The 22,281-nt window shown below is 53.1% G+C and overlaps 2 protein-coding genes across 2 annotated transcripts; one reads left to right on the top strand and one right to left on the bottom strand.

Annotated features, from left to right (window-relative positions):
- Positions 1–1,103: 1,103 nt before the first annotated feature.
- ATP6V1B2 (ATPase H+ transporting V1 subunit B2) lies at positions 1,104–9,806 on the bottom strand. The gene is made up of 14 exons (XM_062015974.1): positions 9,690–9,806; positions 7,454–7,509; positions 6,648–6,746; positions 5,950–6,043; positions 5,772–5,849; positions 5,170–5,309; positions 4,936–5,037; positions 4,498–4,595; positions 4,131–4,254; positions 3,555–3,705; positions 3,297–3,379; positions 3,102–3,206; positions 2,779–2,908; positions 1,104–2,703 (listed from the first exon to the last, which is right to left on the bottom strand). The coding sequence occupies exons 1-14, from the start codon at positions 9,790–9,792 to the stop codon at positions 2,561–2,563; spliced, it is 1,506 nt and encodes a 501-aa protein (XP_061871958.1). The 5' UTR covers positions 9,793–9,806; the 3' UTR covers positions 1,104–2,560.
- Positions 9,807–13,457: 3,651 nt separating this feature from the next.
- SLC18A1 (solute carrier family 18 member A1) lies at positions 13,458–20,386 on the top strand. Its single transcript, XM_010207582.2, has 16 exons — positions 13,458–13,512; positions 13,593–13,703; positions 13,926–14,280; positions 14,948–15,006; positions 15,171–15,254; positions 15,392–15,484; positions 15,636–15,725; positions 16,925–16,968; positions 17,056–17,116; positions 17,244–17,339; positions 19,061–19,139; positions 19,261–19,312; positions 19,460–19,523; positions 19,595–19,714; positions 19,838–19,971; positions 20,273–20,386. The coding sequence occupies exons 1-16, from the start codon at positions 13,458–13,460 to the stop codon at positions 20,384–20,386; spliced, it is 1,611 nt and encodes a 536-aa protein (XP_010205884.2).
- The last annotated feature ends 1,895 nt before the right edge of the window (positions 20,387–22,281 follow it).

Genomic DNA, 22,281 nt, shown 5'->3' with positions numbered 1-22,281 from the left:
CTGCAACCAGGACTGGGATGGTGCAACCTGAAGCTATTTTTGTCCTTCCTCTTGTGCAGGGCCCTGTGCTGAGCTCAGGCTGTTTCCTGCTGGAGAGCTGCTCCTCGGGAGACGGTGTTCAGTGTCCCCCCCACACACAGAGGCGTGTTTAGTGTCATCCACACAGCCTCGGGAATGTTTGCTCAAACTTTGTCCTCAAACCTCTCACCTGCTGAAGGATTTCAGGAACTCAATGGACTTTGGAATTTCTCCTGAGTTGTGTTTCCAAACCCTGCACCACTGCCCTCTGCTCAAGAAGTCACCCTGTGCCCTCACCACAGGTTCTCCCTCAAGACACTGTAACTGAGAGCATAAATGGGTAGAGAAAAAGCACTTAACCCCCACTTATAAGCCCTCAGACATGGCTTTAGCTTACTATATTCTCCTCTGCAGGACAATCACAGCCACTGTTAACACTGAGGACATGGGATTCCTGACTTAGTGTCTCTCCTGGTGAAAAACAAAACTGCAGGAATCAGCTTGGACATTTAAATGAGTTGAAAAATGAGCTAACGTCTCTACTACCTCAAGGACTTGTACTTCTGTACAAGAAACAGCTCCAATTATATCAGAGCACAACATTTAATAGAAGGCTGGAGCCTCAGGCTTTCACCAGGCAGAACAAACGCTGGGGCTGGTGTCAGTGCAGCTCAGCACATCAGGGCACAATTCTTTGAAGGTGAGGAGCAGCATCAGCAGAAAGGGAAGGTGCTTTCTTCCCTCTGACTGGTTTTGATGTGCACGTTGTTGAGCGGAGGAAGGTGTGCTGGGGTTCACCCCCCACCCTTGAGTGTGTCGGGAGAATCTGGGTCTCATTTCCCCCATCTCCCACTGGGGAAACTCCTCCAGCAGTTAATTCACTGAGAGGCCACACCAGGAACTTCAGCAGTCACACCTCAGGCTATCTGCAGAAAATTCCCCAATAAACCTTCCTGAGGTACCCCCTCACCTTTAGACACCTCCCTCTTCCCACAAACACGATCCCTGGTGGCAGAGGATGTCTCAGCCACTGCTGAGAAAGACCTGAAGTTGTTTTCAACCACAGAAGCTTGTTTTGTTCAACACTTTTAATATTTAATTTATTTAGATATCCTCTACATTAAAGTATTCTCATGCCAACACTTCCAACCTCCCATCCCCACCTCAAGAAAAAGACTTGACACAGCTTTAGGGTGGAATGCACTGAAAAAAAAAAGTTGCTGTTGCATCCAAGTTACAGAGAACACAGAACAAACTAGAGAGAACTGCACATCAGAGACGCTGGGGAAAGCTGGAATGAGCTCACTGCCACTGAGTCACATCAGCACCTTCCCAGACACGCGCTGGAGGCGCTCCGAGAGGTGCAACATGCTTTGGTTAGCTAGACCAGAGCTTACACTACACTAAGCCTGGAGATAAAGCAAGCAAGCAAGTTGCCAGCACCGGGCTCAGAGCCTCCTCTAACCCCCTGGCAAAGCCCACACTAACTGAGCAGCCAACCTGCAGCGCTTGGGGATGCTGAGCAGCCCTGGCCAGCCACAGCTGTGCGTGGAGTGCAAAGCACAGCAGCTCCTCACACCCCTCAGGGCCCAGTGCCACCTGGAGCATGCTCATAGCAGAATTCAAAATATCCATTCACATCTAAGTGCTGTCTCCTGGCACACTGCTCGGGACAGGACAGGACAGGCCCTCCAAGCTCACCTCCCAGCAGGACTGTGCTGTGAGACGCTCTTCACAGCTCCTAGGATCCCCCTCAGTAGCAGCACGAAGCCTGGAACTACCCACAGCTCTGCCCCTGGGACACTACTGGTCTCAGCAGGCTTTAGCTGTTTGGTCTCTGGCATTTCCAGAAGAAAAAGGGCCAAGACTAAAAAGGAAACTTACTGTGCAAGCTTCAATTTAAAACCTTCCATTCAGCAATTAAGCCTTATCACACCACCTTCAGGTAGCAACTCACTGGCCTGTGACCTCTGGCAAGTGGAGAAGCACCAAGTGTGCTCACTAGTGTCCTCAGTTGTGCCTATCCTCAAGAACCTTAAGCCATCTCAAGTTAAAAAGCAGTGGCTTGCATTTTCCAGGAGGGTACGTTGTCCTGCACTGTGCTTTCCACACCTCAGCCTGCTCCTCAGGCACAGGGGCTGCCATCTGTCCTGCAGCAGCCTGAGCAGATGCTTTGGACAAAAGAAGTCACATTTGCTCTTTTGTGTTTTCTAACCCATATGCTCCTGGTTTGAAAGTAAAAGTTCTGCCATCTTGGGTAATCCTCAGACATCCCCTTGGAATGTCTACAGAAGGTCCAGTTCCACACACATGCTCAGTGATAGCTATTGCACGTCTGAGAGCTGCCCTAACGATCCTCCTCAAGATCCAGGCTTTGGAAGAAGGGATATTTTAAAGACTGGTATCAGTGTACACTGGAACACTGGCACAACGTCACCTACTCTTGGGTTTAATTGTAAGGGTGACAAGTAAACACCAACACATGGAAAAAAGAAACAAACAGCATTTCACAGAGCAAGGAGTTTGGGAGATGAAGCTGTGGCTAGTGTTTTGCAGTCGAATCACGAGGGTAGAACTCAGCCAGTGTTGTCTGGGGGATTCTCTTCAACATCTCCTTGGGGAAGATTCTCAGGAGCTGCCACCCGATGTCCAAGGTCTCGTAAACTGTGCGGTTCTCGTAAGGACCTGCGGAGGCAGCCACAGGTGAGTGCCTCAGCACCAGGCAGCCCTGCAAAGGCTGTTCTTCAAACTGACACTTACCCTGAGCAATGAAGTTCTTCTCAAACTTCTGCAGGAACTCCAGGTAAAGGAGATCATCTGAGGTAAGAGCTTCCTCCCCAACCACCGCCTTCATGGCCTGCACGTCCTTGCCGATGGCGTAGCAGGCGTACTGCAAGGGACAGCAACACAACTGCTCACCCTCATCCCCCACACAACTCCTGCTCACACCCAAAGGGTCTCACTAACTCTCAGTGCTTTACAGCAGCCCCAGGAGCGCTCTGGGTTGTGACTGGTTATGCCCTTCACAGGCTGTTCAGTCAAAGGTGTGTCTGAAACGCGTCTCGTGAGAGGCGTTTGCGTACCAGTTGGTTGGACACATCTGCGTGATCCTTCCTGGTCATACCCTCCCCAATAGCTGACTTCATCAGTCGAGACAAGGAGGGCAGGACATTAATGGGTGGGTAAATCTGGAGAGGAAAAAAAGACACACAAGCATTTGAGCATTAATACCTCAAAAGGCACAGAGCTCACTGTGCTCTGCCCGCTGTGGCACACACCTGTCTGTTATGCAGCTGCCTGTCCACGTAGATTTGTCCCTCAGTGATGTATCCAGTCAAGTCAGGGATAGGATGAGTAATATCTGTGGAAAAAATGATGGTTGTCTGGTTTTCAGAGCTTTCATACCCATGCCAGCACTGCTGTGGCAGCCTTTGGCTGCCGAGGGACAGACCTTGCTGTGTGTCCACAATAAGGCAGGTGGCTCTAAAGGAGCCCCTTAACGTGCTGTTCATCAAAAATACTTGAACATAACTCACCATCATTGGGCATGGTGAGAATAGGGATCTGAGTAATGGACCCATTCCTGCCTTCCACACGCCCAGCCCGCTCATAGATAGTCGCCAAGTCTGTGTACATGTAGCCTGGGAAGCCACGACGGCCAGGCACCTCCTCCCGAGCTGCTGAGACCTGGGCAGTTCAGAAACACGTTGCCAAGAGGTCAGATCACTCACACGAGCTGCTGCCTCCCCTAAGCAAGCTACACTAGGGACTTACAAGTGTCTATTCCTGCTGGGGACACCCAAATAGAGCCACACAACCCCCAACAAGAGAAGAATCACCACAACAAGATGAGGTGCAAACAGAAAAATCAACAGCTGCAATATCAAACTGCCGAATGCCACCAGCTAAAGAAGTTCAGCTATCACAGAAGCAAGAGCTGTTTGGCTGCCAAACATAATCCTGGGCAACCAGTGAATAACTAAAAGCCTCAGTGGCTATTTAAGAACACTGTAATGAGCATTGATGGTAACAGCTTGAGCAGAAGCCCACATTCCCACTGCCTGGTGCAAACCGTCTCTGCCAGCAGCCAGCACACCAGTTACCACACAGACCTCTCGCAGAGCTTCAGCGTAGGAGCTCATGTCTGTCAGGATGACCAGCACATGCTTCTCACACTGGTATGCCAGGAACTCTGCTGTTGTGAGAGCCAGGCGAGGGGTGATGATGCGTTCAATGCTGAAACAGAACAGCAGCACAAGGGCTTTAAGGCTGAAGGGCGACTGCAAGGTACAAGTACCTTCAAACCCTCTGAGAATCTGCTACAAGCACCAGCTGGAGCAGCAGCATCTCCTATTCAGCTCTGCTGCAATAAATGTCAACGTGAAGCAACACCTGGCAGGACACCAGCGAGGCTCCAGCTCCCAGTTCACTTGTTCTTCACAGCTCCTTCCCCACTAACAGGGTGGAACAGCTACTTACGTTGGATCATTGGCCAAATTCAGGAACAGACACACATTGTCCATGGACCCGTTTTCCTCAAAGTCTGACTTGAAGAACCGAGCAGTTTCCATGTTCACCTGAATCACAACATTACGGCATCAGCTCCAGGACAGACTTTAGGTTACCACATTTGTTAAGGTCTAAACACTTGGTTCATCACCCATAAGCAAAGCTCTCTGTCATGAAGACTCTCCTACATTCCTTCTACAAATCCAGGCTAGTGACTTTAAGACTCTTTTATCCTGACCAGACACTGTCACAGTACTTGAGGCCACCTGGGATGTTCAGCCATTCAGACAGCCAAGATTCACACTCTTTGGTCACGTATGTCAGACCCACTTTAAAGCACTTCAGCTGTTCTCAGCAGTGGCTCAGCTCTTTCCTGAGCATCATTTTCCTCCAGTAACAGTGACTTACCCCCATAGCAGCAAACACAATGGCAAAGTTTTCCTCACTGTAGTCCATCACATCCTTGGATTTCTTCACCAAGCCAGCTTGGCGACAGATCTGAGCTGCAATCTAAGGAGAAAACACTTCAGTCCAGCTGTGTATTGGATGCTGCTACACAGAGCAGAAGTTAACTTAGTTTACCCTTTAAGCCCAGGGCAATCCAAGCCACTAACTGTTTAGAGAGCAGCTTTGAGCACTCACCTCATTGTGGGGCAAGCCAGCAGCTGAGAATATGGGGATCTTCTGCCCCCTGGCAATACTGTTCATACCATCTATAGCAGAAATGCCAGTCTGAATCATTTCTTCTGGGTAGATACGACACTGGGGGTTGATTGGCTGGCCTGTTATGTTTAAGAGAACATGTATTACCCCATGTACATGTTTGATCAGACTACCACTGACCTTGAGCACTGATCTGAGGCTCAAGTCAAAAGATGCAACTCCCAGTGTTAAGCCTGGTCAAACCCTGAGCCTTTTGCAGATCCCAAGACTCTGGCATTCCATGGTCACATGAATGGTAACACTGCTTTCAGGTTACCAGCTTTTTATCTTTGCAGGCTGTGTATTTAAAACAGTCTACAAACACTTCAAAGAACAGCTTCCAAGTGTGGCTGAAACAGTTGTTTTCTGCTGCCTCATCCTCCTGCACTTGAGTGAACTCGAGTTTGGTGCCGTACATGTATTTAAAAATGTAAGATTCAACTCCCCTTAACAGTTAGATCCCATGTTCAAAAACCACATCAAATCAGCACCCAAATCAGAAACACCAGGTTTGTCTTCAACTCAGAAATGGATTAACATACCCATTATGTCAAGGAAATCCTCAGCCAACACAATGGGGCCTCTGTCTATAGGTTTCCCTGATCCATTAAATACTCTGCCTACAAGAAACAGCAGTAAAAGCAAAATGTCAATTACTGTGAGAATAAGTTATCATGTGGTAAGTCTGCTCATTCTTCAAAGCAAGAGGCAAGTCCTTACCCAGCATGTCCTCAGAGACAGGGGTTCGGAGGATGTCCCCGGTGAACTCACAGGACGTCTTCTTGGCATCAATACCCGAAGTTCCTTCAAACACCTGCAAATACACCAGAAAAAACACCACATGAAAAGCAGTAAGTGTTGTGCTTTACAAAAGACAGGCTGGAATTGCACTGCACAGCTTGAGAGCCGGATCAGGCACAGGGCAGAGCAGCAAAGAGCCCTCAGCAGACACAGGCTCCAGCTCAATGGAACAAAGCGTCACATGGAACCTCGCTGTCTGCAAGATCCAGCCCCAGCCACCAAACCCAGCGCCACTCCTTTGATCTCAAGCATCTCCCTTTGCCAACAGGGTAAAGTTCTTCAGATAAGAATGAATATTAACAAGAAACAGCTGCTCAGAAGAAACACCTGCAGCCACAGAGCAGGGGAGTGGATCTTGAATCTGATACTGCACAACTACATTGCAGTAATTCCTTTCATCTAGCAGCAAAGAAATCTGGGGGGGACACACAGAGTGTCACTGTACTGCAGCTTTCACCCTTCTGAAGTTATTCACACCCCTTGCACTTGGCATAAGTTGGTGATGTACTTTCTACAGGACCAAAGGAACACACCACAAGACAGATCTGATGTGGCTCAGACAGGTTTAATAAAACACTTCTTGTTGCAACAAGAGACCCTCCTGTCCCTGGTCATACCTGAACCACAGCTTTGGAGCCACTGACTTCCAGGACCTGCCCACTTCTTCTTGTGCCATCAGGAAGGGTCAAGTGGACGATCTCTGCGTACCGAGGGAACTGGAGACGAGCACGAGAGATGGTGGAAAGCATCAGAAACCCAGAGCAACCCCCATGAGAAGTGATCAGTTTCCAGCAGTCCCTAAGCCTGGCAGCTGCTCAATTGTGTGTAAAGTAATTTTATCTTCAGAACAAAACTCATTCCAAGGCAAATGAAACGTATCAGGCTAAAGCCATTTCTTCAGGGCCCACAGCTCACTTGCTCAGAGCTGCAGCTGCACAGAGACCCAACAGAACCTGCTCTGAAGCACTAATGCAAAGCCACGATGCAGCACCTGGCAGTGAGAAGACAGCACTGGCTTTTGCCTGCACACAGCTCCAGCTGCTTGCACCAGTGACTGCCTGGGAACTTGAAGAGGAACTGCCTGCAGTTCCCTGGCCCTTATGCTTTGACAACACAAAGGTCAAGAACAAAGCAAATAGGTGTGTTTCTGCTTTCATGTTTAGACAACATTTTGGGGATATTGCTGAATTGAAACACTGTTTCCTTTCTGTGCCCCAACAACTTTCCCTCTCCAGGACAGGGACAACCCTCCTGGGCTCTACAGTAACTGGCACATTCTCCTTTAGCTCAGCCAGAGGCAGACGCTGGGTCAGAAGGCCTCAGTGATCTCATGGGTTTACAACAGCCTGGTTTTAACCTGTTAGGGCTCTTCCTGTAAACTCTCCCTGAAAAAGCTGCATTCTTTAAGAATCTGAATCTTTACCTTAACTTGATCCAAGATAACCAGAGGTCCATTCACACCCGACACAGTTTTATAAGCTGAAAGAAAACAAGCCACAGGTCAGGTACCTCAGCCCTCGGGGCTCACTGGCTTTAACCACAGAAGCATCCTGCTCCGTGGCACTGGAATAGCCTGTGCTCAGAGAAGCAACCCACTCTGGTGCTCAGAAGCTGATCTGCACTAAGCTGGGCCTTCTGGCACACTAAGAGGAAACCCAGAGAAAAGGTCAATGCATTATACTGTAAGAGGTTGAGTTTCACTTTAACCAAACTCCTCCCACTCTGGAGTCGTCCTGGCTGAACTCAAGGACTCACACCTGTAGACCACAGGTACAATGCTCATGCCTTAAACATCAGCAGCTCAAGTGTTAGCACAGCACACAGCTCCTGAGGCACCATGTAGCCAGAACCCACCAGCCCCACAGAAAGGCTGTGGGAATGCAGTGACCAGTCCCCTGTGCTGCCCCGAGGACACACCAGTGTCCCAGCCGGAGCCCAGCATCACCTGACCCACAGAGAGCAGCACTGCTGAGTCAAAGCCTTCTCAAGAGTCACAGGATCAGTGACTGTTAATCACTCATCCCTGGGATGGAAAAGTGAGCAAATGGAGCCATTTGCAGAACACAAGAGACACCAGCACCCACTCTTGGTCAAACCACAGGGCAGAGGAAACAGGCACCAGTGGTACTGGGAAAGATCATGAGTTCCACAAGCACCAGGCCACAGGGAATCACTCAGCTCAGCTGCCTCAGCCTGCCCAGGCCTGGCACACTCCCCCTGTGCTGCCTGTCAACAATGTGGTGTTGACAGGTAAGCAAGCTGTGTGAACTGTTGCAATGTAATCTCTTAAACAGCAATAACCACAACTGCATTAGATAAGGTGTGAGGGCTACCGGGTGTATAAGGCAGTCTAAGGCTGGAACTCCTGCCTCTCCATTTTAACCCTTGCCAAAACCCCACTGAACACCCCAAGACAGGGCACGTGTCCCCAGCCCAAAAGCACAAGCTGGCTTGCTCCTGTCTCCCAAGCAAGAGGACTCACAGACACCACGCTGTGAGGAGGACTCTGCTTAAGACTGCAAGTGTTTGCAGCCTGCTGTCTGTGAGAAATGGAAAACACTGTCTTGAGCAAAGCCCTTCATCTCATGACTGCCTCATGAGCACTTCCTCCTCAGACTGTAGCAAGGGCTTACACTCCTGCCTTTGTCCAAGGGAATGTCCTTGACACCAGGCAGCATCCATTCCCCTCAGAAGCAGCTGCCCCTGGCTGGAAATTCCCATTGCCAGTAAGATCAACCAGTTCTGTGACAAACCAAAAGCAACTGTGACGTCTTTAGTGACGACAGCTTGTGCAAAGGCCAAAATCTACACGGAAAACCATGAATTGAACACGAAGACACCTTGACTCCAGCCTCGTGTGCAGCCCCCACTGCAGAGCCAGGCATAGACCTGGGGCAGCAGCAGTGGCCATGACGGCCCGGCCTTGAAGCCAGGCTGACACGCTCAGAGGCAGCAGGGCAGAGGAGCTCCCTGGCCGCCACCTTGTCGGTGCTCACACCATTCAGCTGTGGCGTAGAGTCACTCGTGTAATTGCCACCTAGATCAAAGAAAGGCCAGGAAAAACACGCACCTTCCAACGGCCTCGACCTTCCCCTCACCAAGCAGCACAGCGTTTGTGACAAGGCTGATGCAGTTCCCCTTTCTCATCAGATTGCTCAACTCAATTTAAGGGAAGAGAATCCTCATCACTCCCCACAGCTTGCAGCAACCAGCAGCTCCTGCTCCAAACAGCGGCTGCTCTGGGAGCACACAGAGCCGCTGCGACCCCGGAGGCGCCAGGCTCGGTGTGCCGGGGCTGCCAGGGCCCTGCAGAGCTGCCCCAGCCCCCGCTCCAGCAGCTTCCCCCGGCTCAGGGGCACAGGAACGTGTCAGGCGGGGCCGACAACCTCCCCAAGGAGCCTGCACACCCTCCCTGGGCAGCCTGGGCCGGGGCTCCCTCCTCCCAGCACCAAAGGACTTGCTCCTCCCGCAGCCCCGCACCCAGCGCGGACGGGGCGATCGCGGCCCGAGGCGATCGCGGCCCCCGGCCCCGCACAGTCCCCGCACCCAGGACCGGGGGCGGCGGCGCTGCCGCAGGAGCGGCGCGGCCTGTGCGCGGCCCAGCGCGCCCGCCCGGCCCCGCGGCCCGCCCGGCCCGGCCCGGCCCGGCCCGCACTGACTGAGGCGCGGCTGCGACAGGAAGTCCCTGCTGAGGGCCGCCGCCTGCTCCCGCGCGCCGCCGCCGTTCACCATCCCGCGCGCCGCGCGCACCGCCGCCGCCATCTTCTGCGCCCCGCGCGCCGCCGCGCATGCGCTCATATAGCGCCCCCGCGCGAGCCACGCCCGGCACCCGCGGGGAGAGGGGAGGAGCTGTCCGGGGTGCTGACGGGACCGGGGAGGGGAGGGGAGGGGAGGGGAGGGGAGGGGAGAGGAGAGGAGAGGAGAGAGGGGAAGAGGGGAAGAGGGGAAAAGGGGAAAAGGAAAGGGAGAAAAGAAAAAGAAAAAGAAAAAGAAAAAGAAAAAGAAAAAGAAAAAGAAAAAGAAAAAGAAAAAGAAAAAGAAAAAGAAAAAGAAAAAAGGAAAAGGAGAAAGAAAAAGGGAACAAAACGTAAAGGGAAAAGGAAAAAAGAAAGAAAAGGAAAAAAGAGAAGGGAAAAAGGAAATAGAAAATGAAAAAGGGAAAAATAAACAGAAAAGGAAAAGGCAAAAAAAAGGAAAGATAGGAAAAAGGAATGGAACAAAAAGGAAAAGGAAGAAAAAAAGAAGAAAAAAGGAACATAAAAGCAAGCAAGAGTTACAGAATGATCTGATGATGTAAAGCAATGTTCTAGCTCCTTCCACACTAAACCCAGAAGTGTTTGTGAGGAATGTGCTTTCAAAGACATTTGAAATCTGTGTTTGCAATGCTGTGCTCGGTTGGAGAAGCAACAGAGCACCAAGGACCGGTGAGGCTGATGGAAAACCCTGAACAGTCGCACGAGGGGCTTGGCTGAGGGAGTAAACACCATAAATAATCCCCAGACAAAGGGACAATGCCGGGGAGTGGATTAAACACCAAACTGAACAGCTTTGGCCAGGTTTCAGCTCTCCTAATGCAACGTGACCTGGAGCACATTACCCAGCTCTCCTGAATAGCCAAAAGGGCTGCACACACACAGCGCAGCGGGACCCAGCCTCGCCCCACGCTCCTGGCAGCCCGTCTGCCCCTGGGTGCTGTGCCCAAAACACAGCACTTGTGTTTTCAGTCGGTTCTTAACTGGTCTCACCGGCAGGGAGAAACTGCTGCCAGACATTCCCAGACCCACTCCCTCCGCTGGGCCTTGAGACAGCCCATGAATTCCCTTCTCGCTGCATCAGAAACATTGACTGTACCTCTGTACAAGGCGGTAGTCACTTGATTTTCCGTGGGTTCGTGAAAGAAAAGCTTGTGTCAGACATCTCTAATGGCTAAAAACAGATATCTGAGAGAGAACCCCCTGGAAAAATCTGACAGACACATGGAAATGCTTCCAAAGCACATCTGAGTAAGCTTTCCCATCATCTCTGCACAAGATGTGATGCTGCAGAGCCCTTCGGCTGCTTAGGGCCGACAAATGAGACAGTGTCCTGACCTCGGAGCCTATACAACAGCGCAGAGGCCAAGGCACAGCAGTTCCGAGCTCCATCAGTAGATGGTAGTGCTGCACTGCTTATCCTCTGCCTCCCTGCAGCCGGTTACACAGTCGCTTCCAGGCCTAGACATCCCATTCTCAGCTCATGAAATGTACTTAAAGGCTTCGACTTCTGATCCAGTGCGCACCCAGGGAATTCTTTGGTAGGCTCTGCTCATCTCACATTATTGGCCATGGTTTTTGGCCGTGCAGGAGCCAGACAAATGGCCTCAATGGCAGATTTACACACCAACAGAGAAAAGGTAAGTTTAGGATTTATTCTCTCTCTCTGTGGTAAAGCTCCACATCCTGAATGAATAATGGCACCAGGTTTGGGTTAAAAAAGAAATCATGGAGAAAAGTGTCAAAAGTTTAAGGAAGCAGAAACGATGGAAGAAAAGAGATCCTGTTGTAAATGGCACTGGCAGCTCCTCACCCGTGCACAGATGTCATTTTCCATCCAGCTTTGCTTATGACAAGCCCTGTTAGCCCAAGAAACATCCCCTTGTCGCTGGAGGTAAAGCACAACAGCAGAGGGAAAGGCTGTGGCTGGCACCTCACTGCTAGCACCTGAGTGCAGAGGGACCATAACCTGTGGCCACCCAGGGGAGAGCTGAGATTCACTCACAGCTCTCAGAAAGCATGGGCCTGATCAGTGTGTTCTGACCTTAGAAACATTTCCCTCCATGGTGAATGCTGGTCATCACACATTCATGATTCTGGAAGCCCTGAAAAGCTGATCTGTGCTGCAGACTGGGCAAAGGCAGCTTGTCAGCACCCTTGGGCCAGCCCACAGCAGGAGACTAGAGACCCTCTTTTCCCTTTGAGGAAGAGCTCTCTTTCAGCTTCCTTTTCCCCCTAATGCTAGAAACTGTCAGCACCTAAAGGAAAAGCCTGCCTCAGGGGGGATGCTTTGGAGGGAGCTCCTCGTACCACATCCCTCAGGAGAGGCAGCAACTCTGGCACTGCCTGCTGTGGGATTGCTGGACCTGCAGCTTCTTCCTCTCCCTTTGCAAACTGTAAAGGAACACAGATCTCCCTGCAAAGCCCAGAGACCTCTGCTGCAGATAAACACTCCTGCCTCCCTCCTCCCAGTCCCCCTCAGCCCACCCCACCACCCTGCTCTGACGCAAAGGCAGCTGCAGGGCTGAATGAAACCTGTTTGAGGTTCCAATTAAATCTCCATGGAAGAGGAGCACTCATATCCTCTTCTGATAAAAGGTAATCATAAACCCTGCGGGAGCAGCGGCCACAGACCTCACTCCTCCCTCGGCTGCTGCCTCCACACGAGCTCCTCTGCCTCTGCTCCACACAACAGGTTGGCACTGAGACGGGGACAGGGTTTGTGGCTTGAGATGGGAGGGTTACATTAGTCTACATGTCTTTGTGCTTCCTTACTCTTTCTCTCTCTCAGTTCAGTTTCATATCTGTATCTTGTCTTGCATGGATTCTATTCTTTGGCATTTACTAGCACCTGGAAGAGCAGTGAGGAGCCATCCCTGCTTCCCAGCTCAGCGACCTGTGTGACTCCTGTTTGATCACAGAGGGTTTGGAGCCTTTGCTCATTTTAGTAAAAAATGGATAAATACCATTTCCCAGGGTTTCAGGGATCTGCAGGATGATGGGGAAGAGCAATAGCTCAGACTCAGCTCCACTCATTTTGCCACTTAGTCTCTGAGGTGCTTAAGAGCTGTAAGAAGGTAAAGGGCTAATGGTTTGGTCGGTTTAGTGCACGTTTCTGATTGATGTTGTCGGTGTGACCGAGCAAGCAATCTTCTCTCGGCCCCTCTGAAGCCCTGATCTTAACCACGTGGGAAGGCTTTTAAGTCCTGTATCTTGCCATGACATTTCAATTAGGTCAAACAGAAAGACATGTGAGGTAAATTAATTTCCTTTGAGACTGAATGTAATCTCCAAAGAACAAACATGGAATCAAAGATGTAGAGATTACCACAGATAAGCTGCTGGCTTGATCTGTGCTTTGAGTCTATGGAAGAAGACTTACATGATGCCTTGAAACAGGTACAAGATGTCTCAGGAGAGTGGAAATGGCTTAGAGTGCACTCCATCTGCAACTTTAAATGCAAGCTTGAGAATCCCAGAATCCCAGAATGATGGGAGTTGGCAGGGCCCTGCAGAGCTGCTGCAGCCCCAGCCCCTGCTCAGGCAGGTTCCCCTGGCTCAGGGGGCACAGAAACGTGTCCGGGTGGGGTTGGAAACCTCCCGAGAAGGAGCCTCCACACCCTCCCTGGGCAGCCTGGGCCAGGGCTCCCTCACCTCAGCACCAAAGGAGGAGACATGAAGCCACCTCAGGACTCGCTTCCTCAAGGGAGAAACCATGAGCTGTGGGAGGGTATAACCTGGAGTGTTTTCTTTCAGGGTGGTAGGAGCCCTCCAGCTCTGAAGACCAGGAGGTGTTGGGCTGCTGCTGAGCTGTGGCTGTGGCCATGGGCTGGCTGGCAGAGGGCCGGGCCTCGCGGGGGCTGGTGCTGCTCGTGGTGTTCGTCGCGCTGCTGCTGGACAACATGCTGCTGACGGTCGTGGGTATGGCAGCTCAGCTCAGGCTCTGCTCCTGGGGAGCAGCTCCTGGGGCTCTGCTCCTCGGGCTCAGCTCCTGAGGCTTTGCTCCTTGGTTGGTCTCTGGTCGATGCCGGCAGAGTCCCTGCACAGGGGGAGCTGTGGGGAGGGCTGGGTACTGCGATGCCATATGCTGAGACAGAAAACAGTAAAATCACTAACTAACCCCTTCCATGGCTTTTTCCCCAGTACCAATCGTCCCCACCTTCCTTTATGCAACAGAATACGAAGGTGCCAACAGCTCTGCTGCCCCAGCCCCAGCTGAGACGGCTCCTCCAGCCTTGGAGGCTCCTTCTTTCTCCTCCTTTTTCTCCTACTTTGACAACACCACGGTGACAGTCTCAGGTTCCACGAGCTCCGTGGAGAATGGGCCAGGGAGCAGCATCCTGCCACAGCCCCCCACCAGCAGCTCCCCGCTGCCGAGCGGCTGCCTGGAGGGGGACGAGTTCCTCGCCAAGGAAAACGTCCGTGTGGGGCTGCTGTTTGCCTCCAAAGCTCTCGTGCAGCTGGTGGTCAACCCCTCCGTCGGTCTCCTGACCAACAGGTAGATAGAGACCGGGTTTGTACTGGGGTGCAGCCCTCCAGGGACAGGCAGCTCCTTCCTACTGCTGAAATCACCTTAAGCTTAGCAGCAGAGGTCTGTGCAGGGTCTGTGCTGTACCTGTGCAGCCCCTACAGTCACAGGAACTGGGGTGGAAAATAGCAAGAGGGAGGTTGTATGCATCAAAATAAGCCTGAAGGTTGCCCTTTCTAAAAGCCTACAAATGGTTTGCAAGTTTGTATGGCAACATAAGCCTCACAACGCTGTCCTCAGGTGCAGACAGATGCTGTTTAATACCAGTAACTGGCAGATGAACAAACACAGATTCCCACCCTGCTATGGACAGAATGTTGTCCGGATTGTCTGCTCCTGAGCTTTTCCTTCCTTCTAACAGACACGTGTGAGGGCCACTGGGCTCATCTCCACATGGTCTATGTGGGCAGATGAGTTGGCAAAGCAGAGCCATGTGTCTGCATGTGCTTTACAGTAGCATCTGAGGGCACTCAGACACTGGATGTTTCCCTGAGCAGCACTCAAGGGCACATGCACATGTTCAGGAGATGCACACCAGCCCACAGAGACGTATGTGTTAAGGCTGGGCAGTCAGATCAGACATCAAGCTGGAACGAGGGACCCTCCCTGAGATGGTGCCTCTCTTCCCCCTTTCCAGGATAGGATACCACATCCCCATGTTCATCGGCTTCATCATCATGTTCCTCTCCACAGTCAGTGAGTATTGCCCCTCCACCTCAGAACCCAGTGGCACGAAAGGACGAGTGGCACCCAGCACCCTCCAGCACCCAAACTGGTGGAAGCTGACGCTGTTACGCTCTCAGGGTTTTCACCCTCAGTCTGCAGCTCCCCCTGATGCTGTCTCTCTCCTTCCTCTGCAGTGTTTGCTTTCTCAGGCACCTACACCCTGCTGTTCATCGCCCGAGCCCTCCAGGGCATTGGCTCGTCCTTCTCATCGGTTGCAGGTAAATGTTTTAGCTGCACCCACACGGTGCAGCCAACAAGCAGAGGAACGCCCCCAAAAGCCCAGGCTGCTCTCAGAGAGGAGCCTGCACCAGGGTACCAGGCAGCCTGAGGTGGCCTGTGCTTTCTCTGCCCCCAGGCTTGGGGATGCTGGCCAGTGTGTACACAGACGACTGTGAGAGGGGCAACGCCATGGGGATCGCTCTCGGCGGCTTGGCCTTGGGTGTGCTGAGTAAGGGAAGCTTGCTCCCAACGGGGTTTGCATGAGCAGCACCTCCAGAGCTCTGCTGGCTGCCACCTACCACGTCCACCCGTGCCGGGGATGTGGGGAAGGCCAGGACGGCAGGGCAGTGCTGCTGTGTGACACAGCCCTTCCCTCGCAGTCGGGGCACCCTTTGGCAGCCTGATGTACGAGTTCGTGGGGAAATCCGCTCCCTTCCTGGTCCTGGCGTTCCTCGCCCTCTTGGACGGAGGTGAGAAGCCCAAGGGGGTAATCCTACCACGAGAAGAAACCCCAAAACCTGGGAAAAGGCTTAAGTGCAGACATTCTGGGGAGAAGCTCAGAGGGCTGGTGGGAAGGGCGGGCACAGTGAGACCTCAGGGGTGAGACCATCAGCACTGGTTACTGCTAAATCATGATTCCTACGGCCAGATGACTGACACAGCAACACGAGTCCTTCATTGCTTAATAAATGCCCTGATTGCTTTAACGGCTCGAGCAGCACATTAGGAGAAGCTTTTGGAAGTGCACAGTCTTTGTGAAAGGCACATTTGTGTGCAGCCTCTCCACCACACTGGGAAGGAACTGGGCTTTGCCAGAGCTCCTCCTTCCCCAACCCAGAGCTGTGTTACAGACACAGGTCAGGAGAGCCCACAGAGGGCAAGGCAGCATTACAGACAGCATAAGTGTGCCTTGCTAGTGGGAAGCATTAAGCTAATTTAATTATAGTCACAGTTACCATCTTTGCCCAGATGTAACACAAGACATCTTTAATGAAGCATGTAAGAGCTTTGGAAAATGAAACGTAGATCCCACACACGCGAAACTTTCTCTTTTCATCCCATTCTATTCCACATCTCATTTCTGTCATGCTCTAGTTGTGGCTCCCCAGCAGGCAGCTGGCAGCCTGACAGGCAGCATTTGCATATGTGACTGCTTCATGGGTTGACAAAACACTTCTAACACAGTGCAGGGAGTTTGGCTGCTCCCTCCCATGGGAGTGGGGCTGGGACTCACTTGAACAATATCCCCAAACACAGCTCCTGCATCCTGGGGGTCTCTGACACTGAGGGAGCTGACGGGAGACAGGAGCACTCTGCAGCTCCCTGACAGGAGGCTGTGCTGAGGTGGGGGTTGGTCTCTGCTCTCAAGTGACAGGAGATGAGGAAACAGCCTCAAGTTGCCCCAGGGGAGGTTGAGATTGGAGATGAGGAAGAGCTTTTTCTCTGAGAGGGGTGTCAGTCCCTGTGCCAGGCTGCCCAGGGAGCTGGGGGAGTGCCCAGTCCAGGAGGGATCCCAAAGCCGTGGGGCTGAGGTGCTGAGGGCTGTGGGGTAGTGGTGGGCTGGGCAGGGTGAGGCGAGGGCTGGGACTGCAGCAGCTTCAAAGGGCTTTTCCAACCCAAATGCAGAAGTGTCTCCAGGATCAAGCTAACATCAGTGTTCTCTCCCCAGCTTTGCAGCTCTGCATCCTGCAGCCCTCCAAGATCTCCCCCGAGGTGAGTGCAGACACGTGTGCCAAGGGGGCAGCCAGCAGCCTGGGCCCACAGGCAGCTCTGTCCCACACGACCCCCTTTATCCCACAGAGCACCCAGGGCACACCGCTGCTCACCCTCCTGCGGGACCCCTACGTCCTGGTGGCTGCAGGTAACGGCGGCTGGCGGCTCGCACCGCGCTCCTCCCCTCCTGAGCGAGACAGCCCCTGCTGCCAACAGAGCCAAAGCTGCCTAACACTGAGCTAAAGCTGCCTAAACCTCTCCTCTCTCCCCATCAGGAGCCCTCTGCTTCTCCAACATGGGGGTGGCCATGCTGGAGCCCACCTTGCCCATCTGGATGATGCAAACCATGTGCTCCCCAAAGTGGCAGCTAGGTGGGTGCTGTGCTAGGTGGGTGCTGTGCTAGGTGGGTGTTGTGTTAGGTGGGTGCTGTGCTAGGTGGGTGCTGAGCTTTGCAGCCTCCGCTCCTGAGCAGCTGCCTGATGTCATACAGCTCTAGCTGACCCTGTTTTGGCACTGTGAGGTGGATTGGATAATCTCCTCTATCATTCTAAAAAAGAGGAAAACATATGCCCTCCCCTGCACAGAGCGAGTGATCCCAGGCTGCGTGTTGCTCCAATTTCAGCTGGAAATGTCCTCAGTGCTGGCTGTGCAATGTGCTTTTCCCTATTACTGAAAAAATTGTATAGAATCAGACCCCCCATAAGAGCAATAATGGAGGCAGAAAGGCTGTTTGGTGCACAGAAGCCTGTTGGATCCCGTCTTCTGCAGGGCAGATAATGGCATCGTGCTGGGCTGGAATTGTGGCAGCCAGATGGGTTTTGCAGAGGCAGCTCTGAGTAAAACAAGGCCATTTAAGAGTGTCCCAGGCAGGACAGGATGCTACGTGTCAATTACCAGCTGCCTAGAAAATGTGGGAGGGAGATAAAGTTGTCTGTGTTTGCTACAAAAATAAAACCTAATTGTTACAAACCCCAACTGGAAGAGGAATGACCTGGGGAGTGCCCCAGGCTACACTCAGATCCCAAATTGAATTACAGCCCAGGAGCAGGAGGGCTGAGAGCTCCTAATCAAGTTATCCTCTGCTCAGGAGAGAGCATCCATCCCTGTAAAAGCCTTCTCATGAGCAACTGACAGTGCCAGGGTGGAGGAGGGTAAAGCAGGTCCCCAAGGATCCTGACAGTGGGCAGCAGGGACAGCACAGCTGCCTGGGAACCACAAATGTCACGGCTGAGAAGCACTCAGGGCTGCCCCTGCTGCCACTGAACTCAAGGGGAATCTCTGAGGTGACTGAGCAGGACCCAGAGGTCAGCAGACAGCACAGAGAATCCCAGATACATCCACTAGATTTGCAGGTACCCGAGATTTGGGAGCAGTTGGGATTTAGACACAAACAAGCCACCCATCTCACCAGCTATTACGACCTGAAGGGGCTTCTTTGTGTGCTTCAGTTTGCTCACTCCCATCACTCTAGAACACAAAACAAAACCCTCATACAGAAGAAACTGAACTGAACCTGCAGGACTAACTGTGTCCTGTGGCTGTTAAAGAGAGGGAAGAAAATGAAACATGACACAGTGTGTTCCAATAAGGAAGCTGTCTCAGGGAGACGGGGTTTATCAGTGTCATTTATAGTCAGAGTATATTAAAAACAAACAGAGGGTAAGTCAGCACACAGTGCACATGTTTCATTCTGGCTGCACAACGACCCCAAGTGTTTCACGTGAGCAGTTGCTTTGCTCCTCTTTAGGAAAGTAAAAAGCAGAAGGCGAGGGAGGGAGAGGTGGAAGAGGAAGAATCTCTGGCAGGAGGTGAGGACAAGCTTATTAAAGCAGTGGGGACAAAAGAAGTCCTGCACTCAGCTTCTGCTTGTGCCACAGGTCTGTGGGGAACGGCTGCACCCCTGTGTGCCTCAGCTTCCCCCACATCTCAAACAAACACATCTTCCGTGCCTCTGTCTTAGAGCAGGATGTCCACCTGGGGCACAGGCCTGGCTCGGGATGGCCTCCAGGTCGGACAGTTGCTGAAGGGAACGCTGTGCAAATCCCTGTGTTTGCCTGGGGATGACACAGTCCCTTCTTTCTCCCCCCACCAGGGATGGCATTTCTCCCTGCCAGCATTTCCTACCTCATCGGCACCAATCTCTTTGGGATTCTGGCTAACAAGATGGGCCGGTAAGTGGGACAGAAGAGTTGTCAGCTCAGCCCAGCCCTGTCCTGTGCTCTCAGCATGCACTGTGCTCATGGAGGCATGTGCACTGAGAGCACCTGCCCCCTGACCGCAGCCTCCTTGCAGGTGGCTGTGCTCCCTGGTGGGCATGGCTGTGGTGGGACTCAGTCTCCTCTGTGTAAGTAGCACAAGGCAATTTCGAGTCCTTTCTGTGGGAGAGCCAGCAGGCACATGCTCAGGGGCTGCAGGTCTGCATCGCCTGCACAGCCCCCTGTTACGGCTGCACATCCCACACAGCTCTTCACTAACCTGTCTCCTCTCAAAGGTGCCTCTGGCCAAAACCATTTACGGGTTGATTGTCCCAAACGGGGGGCTTGGCTTTGCCATAGGTGAGCTGAGGGCGCTGGGAAGGGCTCAGCCGCGGCTGGGCGGTGCCTGATCCCCTCTCTGCTCCGGGCAGGGATGGTGGACTCCTCGGTGATGCCGATCATGGGGCAGCTCGTGGACCTGCGCCACACCTCTGTCTACGGCACTGTCTACGCCATCGCGGACGTGGCCTTCTGCATGGGCTTTGCCATCGGTAGGAGCCTCACCCGCGGGACCCCGCTGAGCCTGCAGCCCAGCCCCGGGGGGTTCACAGCCCCCCTCCACGCTGGGAGGGCACCTTTGGCTCCCTCATCTCAGCCCGTTTTCCCGCTTGCAGGCCCTTCTGCAGGCGGCACGATCGTCCGAGCCGTGGGGTTCCCCTGGCTGATGGTCGGCATCGGAGCCATCAACATCGCCTACGCTCCCCTCTGCTGGCTCCTGCGCAGCCCCCCCGCCAAGGACGAGAAGATGGTTGGTTTAAGTGCACTTTCTTCCCTTAAAGTACGGGGGATGGTTAATCCAGACATTTTGGAGGGGGTTAGGATGAATTTTCCAGGGGTTGTGCCTTCACTTTTGGGCTCTGCTCTGCCCTCAAAGGAGACAAAACCCACAGTGAACCTGTAAAAGCTGGAGCTATGGTCCTTTCCTTAACTCACAGCTGGGCAAAAGCTGTTGGCTGCTTTGGTTTTCGCTAGAAGTGGTAATGCTCCTGTCAGCTACTCAAATGAATCCCCATTAGTGCTAAGCCATGGTTCCCCTCTGCCTCACACAGGCCATCCTCAGCCAGGGATGCCCCATGCAGACCAAAAGCTACACCATGCAGAAGCCCCCTCGCGACTTCCCCCTCACGGATGACAGCGACGTGGAGGCAGAACACGCGCAGTAGTGAGTGCAAGGACGTGCCCTGTTGTGAAGCCACTGCCACGTTCACAGAGCACGGACCCACCGGCACCCACGAAGCAGCCTGTGGGCACAGGATGGACTTGGGCTGTGTCACTGACCTGTTCTCTCGGCCACGCGACCCACCGTGGGCAGCACAGACACGGGGTGTGGAGGCTCTGTCCCTTTAGGTGTGACACTCATTTGCTGTGTGTGACTTCTGGGTGGGTTACCCAGGCTCATCCATAAACAAAGAGTTACAAAGATGAGGAGAATCCTGTCAACGTGTCCTGCAGAGAACTGTCCTGGGCACAGCCCATGCAGTGGGGCAGAACACCAACATCTCTCCCACAGGAGTCCAGCAGCATCTGACTTTAAAGCACTTTCTATTCTTGAAACCAAAGCTCTGGAGAAAACAAACGTGAGATCAGCAGCACCAGCTGTGGGAGCTGCTTTCTCCAGAACACTGCTGTAACCCTCAGCATGAAACCTTCCTGTTACAACAGGGCACCGTGCCCCTGCCTGTCTGTCACCGCGCTGCTGACGTGCCCCACGCTGCTCTGAGGGCAGCTCAAAGCCAGCTCGTTGCTGCCCCTGCAAGCCTCGATGTGTTGTGCTACTGATGTGCTGTAACGGCTGCTTGTATCACCCTTCCACCTTCCATTAAACGAATTCAGTTGTTTGCAGAACCCTCAGCAATCCCGGTAGAAAGAAGGCTGAAAGCAGCTTTAGACTCTTGGACAGACTCAGGTAGCCAAGCCAGTCAGATCCCTTGTGATTATCAAGGAGTAACAGAGCACTTTTCAACATCCCTGCCCCTCAGCTGGGATGGGGTAACGGGCTGTGTTTGTCATCCTCACCCCTCGCTGTGGCAAGTGCAATATATGGATTTAATTGCCCTGTTTCAACTTCTTGGCCACAAGTTTAGGAAGAGAGCAGTTGTTCACAGCAATTATTGAGTACAGTGGTCTTTAGAAGCACGTTACAGTTGACAGATGAAGTGAGCGAAGCACCAAGTTCATTTTATGAGTAACAGAGAAATTCCTGTTATCTCATTTTTTTTCCCAGTGAAACCTCAAACTTCACAACTTCTCAGGTTCCAGGGCTGGCAGTTTATAGAACCTCATTTCTGCCTTGGCTGAGCAGCCGTGTAACACGCAGCCGTTGCACTTGCCAGACAGAGCAGATGATTCACTGCTCTAGAGCCCGGCAGCACAATGCAGATGTGCCTGCCAGCAGGGAAACAGGAGGATAACAACCCATCAAGATTTGGTACGTGATGACTCATTACCAAAGGTCGGGAATGGCTGTTGCCAGGCGGTCCCACAGCCACCGCGGGCCCGCTGCCCCTCGCCCCGCACACACCAGATGAAATCACGCTTCTCGGGCAGACTGGAAATGACTAACGCTAAGCCTGTTCTCAAAAAACGCTTATTTTTATCTTCCATCTGTTTCCCTGCCTTGCCAAGAGCAAAAGGCAGAACCCGCGGTTGCTTTCAGCGACGGGAGGAACACGACCGAGCTGCTGTCGGGGCTGTGCCCACGCACACCTCCCGCTGCACAGGCTGCAGGCCTGCGTGCCCGGCGGCTGGCCGCTCCGCACACCGCGAGCTGCGGGGCGCGGGGACGAGCGCTCGGCGCGGCCGGGCGGGCTCCGCGCTCCATCCCCATCCGTCCCGCGGGCGCAGCGCGGCTCAGGCTGTGTCACCGCCCCGCCTGCGCCGCCCCTGCCCGCGCCGAGGACCTGCGGCACGGCCTCGCTGTCCTGTTTTGACCCGACCTCTGACCATCACAGCCGAGCGCGGCCGGCGCCGCGGAAACGCGCTGTCCCGCCTTGGGCCCGGGAGAAGCTGCCGAGGTGAGGCAGCCCTGGCCCAGGCTGCCCAGGGGGGGTGTGGGGGC

This window comes from Colius striatus, chromosome 27 (assembly GCF_028858725.1).
Source record: "Colius striatus isolate bColStr4 chromosome 27, bColStr4.1.hap1, whole genome shotgun sequence".
Classification (NCBI taxonomy): Eukaryota; Metazoa; Chordata; class Aves; order Coliiformes; family Coliidae; genus Colius; species Colius striatus.
The sequence above is the reverse complement of the archived record's forward strand: the minus strand, read 5'-3'. Positions and strand labels throughout refer to the sequence as shown.

Coding starts and splice junctions, on each gene's coding strand:
- ATP6V1B2 (XM_062015974.1), bottom strand. CDS start 9,792: ATGGCGGCGGCGGTGCGCGCGGCGCGCGGGATGGTGAACGGCGGCGGC. Junction 7,510..9,689: donor CCTGTCGCAGCCGCGCCTCA/GTCAGTGCGGGC, acceptor GTTTTCTTTCAG/CTTATAAAACTGTGTCGGGT. Junction 5,850..5,949: donor TGTCTCTGAGGACATGCTGG/GTAAGGACTTGC, acceptor TGTTTCTTGTAG/GCAGAGTATTTAATGGATCA.
- SLC18A1 (XM_010207582.2), top strand. CDS start 13,458: ATGAAGCCACCTCAGGACTCGCTTCCTCAAGGGAGAAACCATGAGCTG. Junction 17,340..19,060: donor CTCCCCAAAGTGGCAGCTAG/GTGGGTGCTGTG, acceptor TCCCCCCACCAG/GGATGGCATTTCTCCCTGCC. Junction 19,313..19,459: donor TGGGACTCAGTCTCCTCTGT/GTAAGTAGCACA, acceptor CTCCTCTCAAAG/GTGCCTCTGGCCAAAACCAT.